This window comes from Phaethon aethereus (genome assembly GCF_964289735.1).
Source record: "Phaethon aethereus genome assembly, chromosome: 1".
Classification (NCBI taxonomy): Eukaryota; Metazoa; Chordata; class Aves; order Phaethontiformes; family Phaethontidae; genus Phaethon; species Phaethon aethereus.
The window spans coordinates 75,655,674-75,663,527 of record NC_138575.1 but is presented as its reverse complement, the minus strand read 5'-3'; the positions used below and the strand labels follow the sequence as shown (position 1 = coordinate 75,663,527).

General features: G+C 49.8%; 1 protein-coding gene across 1 annotated transcript; it reads right to left on the bottom strand.

Annotated features, from left to right (window-relative positions):
• Positions 1-272: 272 nt before the first annotated feature.
• KCNJ8 (potassium inwardly rectifying channel subfamily J member 8) lies at positions 273-5,274 on the bottom strand (the record flags this gene model as incomplete). Its single annotated transcript, XM_082002309.1, has 2 exons — positions 273-1,173; positions 4,910-5,274. 2 exons carry the CDS (start codon positions 5,272-5,274, stop codon positions 273-275), a joined length of 1,266 nt encoding a protein of 421 aa, XP_081858435.1.
• Positions 5,275-7,854: the final 2,580 nt, after the last annotated feature.

The window sequence follows — 7,854 nt, the reverse complement described above, 5'->3', positions numbered from 1 at the left end:
ATTAAAACAAGTATAAACACACATTATGTTACATGAGTGAACTGTGTTGTCTTTAGTGTACGTGCCATTTTTTATTAATTCATACACTAAGTGCTAAAGTGTTTCCTAATGCCATTAGGTGGTGCTTTCAGTAAGTAACAGAATAAATAGTTCTTGCACGGTTCTTTTCTGCATCGTGTTCTCATTTTCTTAAGTAAAAGAAAATTTAAACAAAACACCACAGGTGCCTCCTCCTCCTTCTGAAGCCCACCAACCTCGCACAAAGCTGTGTATCACGTTTCCGAGGCACTCTGGCCCCCCTCAGGTGTGATAAACTGCACTTTGGGCACAATGAGGGAGGGATTGGTTCTCCGCATGGAGTTGCTCCTTCGAATGGAGTTGTTTCTCCTCATGGAGTTGCGTTTCCTCAGGGAGTTTTGGTGGGACAGCTCGCTCTTCTGCAGGGTCTGGATGAGAATGGATGGCTTCTCGTCGAGCTCTCGAGCGCTGCAACGTGGCGCCGCCACTTTGACAGTGTTGCCAAACTTGGAGTAGTCGACTGCGTACACACCTTCCTCTTCGGTGACGATGGGCACAAAGCGGTGACCCCACAGGATCTCCTCCGCTACGTAGGAGGTTCTCGCCTGTGTCGTGATGCCAGTTGTTTCTACAACTCCTTCAAGTATCACAATGAGTTCCAGGTCCTGGAGCACCAGGTCAGCAGCGGAGATATCGTAAAGAGGACTCCGCTTGTCTATGACGTGACAAATGATTAAGGGAGCCACGAGGAAAATATTGTTGCTTTCGATGGGGTTATCCACAGGGATATCTACTTGGTGAATGGGTATGACTTCTCCTTCAGGGGTTGTAGTCTTCTTCACAACCTGGATTCTCACCGAGGCGCTAATGATCATGCTCTTCCTCAGGTCTCCCACTCGAAACATGAAGCAAAGTTTGCCATTTCGAACTGCAATGACCGCCTGCCGGCTGAAAATCAAGGTCTCAGCCCGCCTGTGAGCTTGTGCGGTTTTCATGAATATGCAGCCCAGCATGACAGCGTTGATGATCAGACCCACAATGTTCTGCAGGATCAAGACTGTGATGGCCAACGGACATTCCTCTGTCATCATCCTGCCCCCAAAACCAATGGTCACCTGAACTTCAATGGAGAAGAGGAAAGCAGAGGTGAAAGACCTGGAGAAGAAGATTGCACAAAGTTAACTCTAAGGACATTGAACACAAACTGGGGAGCTATTAACATATATTTTCTAGAAACAAACTTAAGGACCTATTTGTATAGTCCTGACATACTTAAGCTTTCTGTTAGCACCCGAAAAAGTATTGCATGTTTGGTGACTCTGTTTTTGTATGATCAGTGCGGTATCCGATGGTAACAGGGAAGACCCCTGAGCTCCTAAAAGCCCGTCTGTAACACTAGGTGACCCTGAGAAGCTCATTAGATCCTCTGTTCAGGAACACATGCTGCCCACTGTGTTAGTCAACAGTGCTGTAACACCTGGGCTTTCTACCTTCTCCAGCACATGAAGCTCTTGGTGGAGAGCGGTGGTTTTGGCAAAGGGGAACAATCGGCTGGCACACTGAGATTCTTCCCCCAGCCTGTGCAGGGAAAGGAAATGGGGAAAATTGCAGCATTTCACTCATACTACCTGTCGTGACGCTCTTTAGCAGGGTTTCCTGGAGGGAAAGGGGACACTCCCGGATTTGTGACACTTCCCAAATCTTTGCTTGCCTTGTGACTGAGCCCACAGGATCAGGTTGGAGAGAGAAGCTGGTGGCGTCCACAGTCCCCTCTGCACATCCCGGCAGGAGGACAATGCCGTGACCCAGAGTTTAGGTTTAGCTTATTGTCGTGGCAAGACGAGCTGGAACATTTCAACACCGAAGTGGGTTGTAGAAGTGTGGGTCAAGTCAAATGTCCCTAATGTGCTACAGTGCTGGACATCAGAGGATGCTGTCCACAAACTTTCCAAAATAGTTTATTTATGGTAGTCCACAATGTCATATCCTCTGTATATACCAGGGTCTTTAATTTCCTTTTATAACCAGATACATCCTTTACCAAAGGCTTATATGTCTGAAATCAGTACCTTGGGGTGTATCTGGTAGACTTGCAGTGCATTGGGTCTCATATGAACTAATATCATAATCACCCTTTTAACACATTGCAATCCACCAACATTTGAAGCATCACCATGCTCAACATGGATACATGCATACTTACGGAAAATACATCCTGCCCATGAAGATGGTTCTAAACCATTCATTTGGTTTGGTTTGCTTTTCAATTAATCTGCTTTTAAAGACATTTTTTTTCCTAAACCATATTTTCAGTGAACCTGGGGTCGTGAGGAGACATTAAAATAGGATAGGATAATTTTCTGTAGAATGAGAAAGTTCATCTTTCAGAAAACCAGTCAGTCTCTGCAGAGATATCTTTGAAAGAGCTTTGTCTTTTTTTTGCCTTTTCTATTTTTTTTATCTTTGGCAAATCTCCTCTATTGAGGGGTTTATTTTTGCATTTCACTTCAGAGAAATCAGGGACAAAGGAGTTAATTAATAGAATCCATGGAAAGATTTCTTGTGTTCATGAATATTTAGTTACAGGCAGAATGAAGCTTCTGGTTTAAACTTAATACAGCTTAATACAACTTAGAGCTCTGTGGAATAGATATTCTGATTTCCCTTAGCAGTCCTTCTTCTTAAAAAAAAAAACCCAACCAAAACCAGAGAATCCACCTTTTTACAGTGAAAGTAACTGAAGCAGCAAGTTTGTACAGCATTTTGACAATGTGGAGAGCCACAAACTCCAAATCACACTATTCCCAAGTCCTTTCCCTTAGAGCTCCCTAACAGTTTTCCTCTTTGGGATAATGTTTGCTTCCTGTGGCAGAGAGCTGTGAGACGTAAAAAATTCTGCAGTATTTTGAAAAATTCAAGTGCTGTGCAAGTTCTAGGTGCTGGTTAAAATTTCCAAAACCAGGTTTCCCGTAAATCTGTAATAGCACCTACCCAAGAAGCTCTCCTGAAATATCTGTGGGTCTAAATCTCAGGAAGGCAGGTTAAAGAATATTTGTCATTATTTTGGCATACCATATCTTTGAAATTTTAAGTATATTTTACATCCCACAACTCACCATTCCTAAAAAATGTCAGCAATCATATTGCTGTTTCACGACTTTGTCCAAAGCGGTAGCCACATTTAACAAGATGAAATATTTCACTATGAGGGGAAAAGATTTTCCATGGCTTAGGCATGGACACTTGAGCCGCTGTTGGTTGAACCGCCCCAGGTACTCGCACGAGGGAGCGATGCGTGCTCTTTGTCGTAGGCTAAGCCAGAAAATCACTCCTATTCATTCGCTCTTGCTTCTTCTTGCCCCTCCTGGCTGTCCCTGCAGCGGAGGTTAGCGTCCGTCCTGGAAAAGCCTCCGGCACGGGGCTGCCGCAGCCGGGGCTACGGGAAGGGAGCAAGGGGCAGGGCCGTGGCTGTGGGTCTGCCTCGCCCCAGCGGCACGAAGCCCTCGGCAGCCGGCTCAGGCTCTGCAGGGTGGCCCAGGAGCCCCATGGGGTGGGCCAAGGTGAGGGGGCTGCCAAGCAAGCGGAGGGATGTCCCCACCGGCTGACCCTGGCGGGGTGTAGCTACTCGCCAATTCAGGCTGGACAAATCCCACAAATCCCAGAAACGTGGGGGGTGACACCCCAGCGGGCGCAAGCTGGGTCATGACGTCTCATTTAAGGGGTGACTGCTTATGGCCAGTTATTGGAAAAGAAATAAGACAGCAAACCCCATCCTCCCTGCCCCAGCCCAACGAAGGTTAGCTTGGAAAAATCCCCATTTCCTTTAGCTTGGAAAATCCCCATTTAGCAAAAAGGCATCAAAACAATGGGAGAATGAAATCTCTGCTCCTTCATGAGCCAGATACCATGTCCATTCAAACTTGGTGAGGTGCCTCAAACCTATGTGCAGAAGAAAGGAGAAAAGGGAAGCGAATACTCGGATGTCTCAGCAGACCCTGCAGCCCTCCCCCAGTCCCTCACAGCACTGTGATGTGTAACGCCAGCTGATCTGGCCGTACTGAATCAGGATTTTTCTGCTTAAAAACCTAGTGCTATAAAAAGAGATTTTACTGATGAGATGACGAAGCGATCTTATTGCTTACCCCCGCCTCCAATTACCAAACACTCATCTATTCTGCGTATGTATGTGTAAATTTATCAGTGCCTTGAAAACTGTCGTGGCTTTGGGGATGGAGAGTGAAATACTTTAACAGGTGACATTTAACCTACTAGTCCCGTAAGCTTTCACTGTCTGGCACATCATGCACGCCATGGAAACTGTTCCTCTGTCAAACTGCTGGCCTATGGCTTCATCAAGGTACTTTGGAGCATCCCATATTTAGCTGTCTCATGAGAGTCACCTTAAAAGACATCTAATTTTGCCCTAAGTGACATTTTTCTTGCTAGCCCTGCCTGACACCCATGGCTGGTGCCCTGCCTCTCAGGCACTGCTCTTCGGGGGCCACCTTTTGCCAGCGCGGCTCGCGCCACGCTGGGGATGCTCCCGCTGCCGTAGACAACGTTACAATACATATAACACATACCCACTCTTGTAGCAGGCTCTTATCTCGACAGGCAAGGTATGTTACCCACAGAGTGTGGAGACACATGAAAAGCAGCAGGTCTCCCTCTCTTTCAGATCCTGTAAGGAATCAAAGAAATCTACAGTACAGTATTTTCCAAGCCCAGAAGGCTTGCTGAATTTACGTAACGTAGAGGAAAACACTGCACTTTTCAACTGTCTCAACCAAACGCAACGGTTCATGTAAACCAAAAGCTGCACTTCAGGCATTGGCAGGACAGCAGGCAGCTCCGTTCCTCCCCTTTCTTCATCCCACCGACCGTACTGTACCTGACACACGTCACGCATGGCGTCCACTTCGTGCTGTTGGCAGTGCTTTCTGTGCTTGGGTCCATGTCACCGTGGGCAAAAGCCACCAGCCACCACATCATGGCAAAGAGCAGCCAGCTGCACAGGAAGGACATAGTAAAGATGACCAGCGTGTGACGCCACTTCAGGTCCACCAAGGTGGTGAAAATGTCTTGCAGGAATCGCCCCTGCTCGCGGATGTTTTTGTGTGCCAGGTTGCATGCCCCGTTCTTGGCGATGAAGCGGGCTTTGCGTGGCCGGTCTCGGATGCGCGGCTTCCGCAGGTTCTCGGCAGCGATCCGTGCCAACACATACTCTTCAGGGATGATACTCTTCCGAGCCAACATCTTCCTGCCACCATAGTCCACTCAGTGAGATGTGAAACGGGGGGTGGTCCCTCTAGTGCATCTCCACGGGGCTCACTCTCCCCTGCGAAAAGAGAGAACCTGGTCAGATTTGTCACCTACGCGCTACAGCAAGAAGCCCCGATCAGGTACCACGCACCAACAACCGTTACATTAAATGTCACTGTCTGCCTACTTTTTCTACAACCGCCCTCCCTCTTTCAGACCATCGTTTTTAGACGAGCAAGCGGTACCGGCTCGCAACAGAAAGGGAAGGCGCTCTCTGGACACTCCTTGCAGGAGGGGAAGGTGCGGAGCAGTCTCGCAAACTTGGTGTAAAGCCACACGACGTACGACGCAGGTCGGCTCCTCGGGCCGCTTCTCCAGGAGATGGCCGTGCCCAGGTGGGTACCGCGACGCGGAGCACTAAGTTATTCGCATCCTTCAGGGCCCGGAGAATCAGGTTTCTCGGCGTGAAGCAAGGCTAGCGTGCGGGGAGGCCGCGGGGGCTCGTTCCTCGTGGCTGCCGCCGCGCAGCGCGGGCAGCAGCCCGGCCGAAAGCCCCCACCCGCTCCCCCGCCAGCATCAGCAGAAGGAGCCGAGCTGGAGGCGCGGGAGGCGGGGAACGGGACTCCGCGGAGCAGGCGGTCGCAGTTCCCCTTCGCAGCGCTCCCGCCTTCCCGGGAGCAGGCGGGGAAAACCTCCCCTTTATTCCCAAACTTTGTCCCCAAACGGGTGACAGAAAGCCCGGCTCCCCGCAGCTCCCCGCCGGCTGGCCCGTCCCACCGGAGGGAGGGCAGGGGCTGCCCGACCCACCCCCACCGCTTCGCAGGGACCCCCCGACCCAGAGCGGGGCTCAACCGGGGCTCCCCGCTGCGCGACGGGGCGGGGCGGGGCCGCGCGGGGAGGGGCGGGGCGGGGCCGGGCGGGGCGGGGCGGGGCAGCCCGGCCTGGCCGGTGCGGAGCAGGGCGCAGGCGCACGGGTACACGCTTCCTTGCGCGGAGCGGTACCGGGGGCAGGTGGGGTGATGGGGCATTGTAGTCTGGGTCCGGCGTATTTAGCGGAGGAGCAAAACGCTGGCGCTGGATGCGGATGCCGTTGCGGTTGGGGAGGGGGCTGTGCCTGGGTACGCAAAGCCGACCCCCGGCTGCGGCAGGGCCGCGGCGCGCTGCTGGCTTCCCCCGGTAAGCCAAGTCTTGCGCGTTTTCGTTTGATCTCGCCTCGAATGTCGCCGAGACAGCTCGCAGGCAGAAAGCGAAGCATGTGCGTAAGCGTTTGGAGGGCTGAAGCCAGAACCGCATGGCCTTTGCCGCTTCTGACAAACTTAATTACCTGTTTCTGCAAGAAAACAACACCCCGCAGACCAACAACCCAGCCCCTTTTTATGGCTCCCAACTCTTGTCACCAGTTGCACGGGGTCGGGCCCGTTACAACGTTCGGCTGGTGAAACGGTCGTCGGCAGATGGGGATTCGTGTATGGGAGGGGTACAGGAGGAATGACACACGCTGGCAAAAAGCAAACCGTGAAATCGCAGGAGTTCATTCTTTTTCCCACAGGTCGAGGTTTACGCTTTTGGCTCTCGTGTTTAATGGAAACTTGCATTCTTGGAAATTGCAGCTTTTTTTTCCGAAGTCTTAGGGTTTGTAGTAGGAAGAATAAACAGTACATCAACTTTATGAAAAGATCTAAATTTAGATTTTAATGAAGCAAAGTGCAGAGATTCCATTGTGTCGGATTAACTCCTCCATGCCCGAGGAATACGTGTGTGTGTAAAGTAGGGAGGTTTCTAAAGTTTTCTGTGCATCACTCAAGTGAGTGACCCATATGGTATGGAGTTTATACAGAACCTAATACCTTACTTCTCTCTGTAAACTAGGGAAAGAAAGAAACTTTTGACAGACCTGCTGCAGTCAGGAAGGTTTTAAGTGTATTCAGGCTTGGAAAAATTGAGAAGTTGCATTTGACAGGCAGCGTAATCCTCAGCTTGAAGATATCCACCCTGTCAAACACATGCACGTGCTCAACTTTAAATAGATGAGTGATTCCTGGAAACTTTTAGATATCCAGTAGTCAGAAAAGAGACAGACTCTAAGTCCCAGTCATATTAGGCAATTAGCTGAACATTTGTGTACAAAATCAGGCAGATGTCCAGCTCTAGCCTGAAAAATCGGGATCTAAAACAATTACCTGTAGATTCTAACCAGACTCTGAGTACGAATACATAAAGTCACTTGGGTGGGTATCTGCAGGATCAGTGTCGTTGGCACTTTATGGGCTGGGTTTGCAGAACTCAGGACATTGTGCAGCTACAAATGGGGTGGCAGAGACTGGTCTGGGGGTGACTAATTTTCTTGATGCAGTCTCCAAAAGTGCATCTCACTTGGGTGTAACTATTGGAAATAACTGTTTTAATGCACATGCAAAGAAGTTCCTTTACTTTTTCCTTTTCCTTCTCCTTTTTCTACTCCTTTCTCCCTTTTAGCTCCTATGAAGTATTTGTTCTGTGCTAGGGCTAGAAAGAAGATTGATGTTCACCAGTATGCCTGCTAGCTGCATGTCAAAAAAATAAAGAAATGTCTGG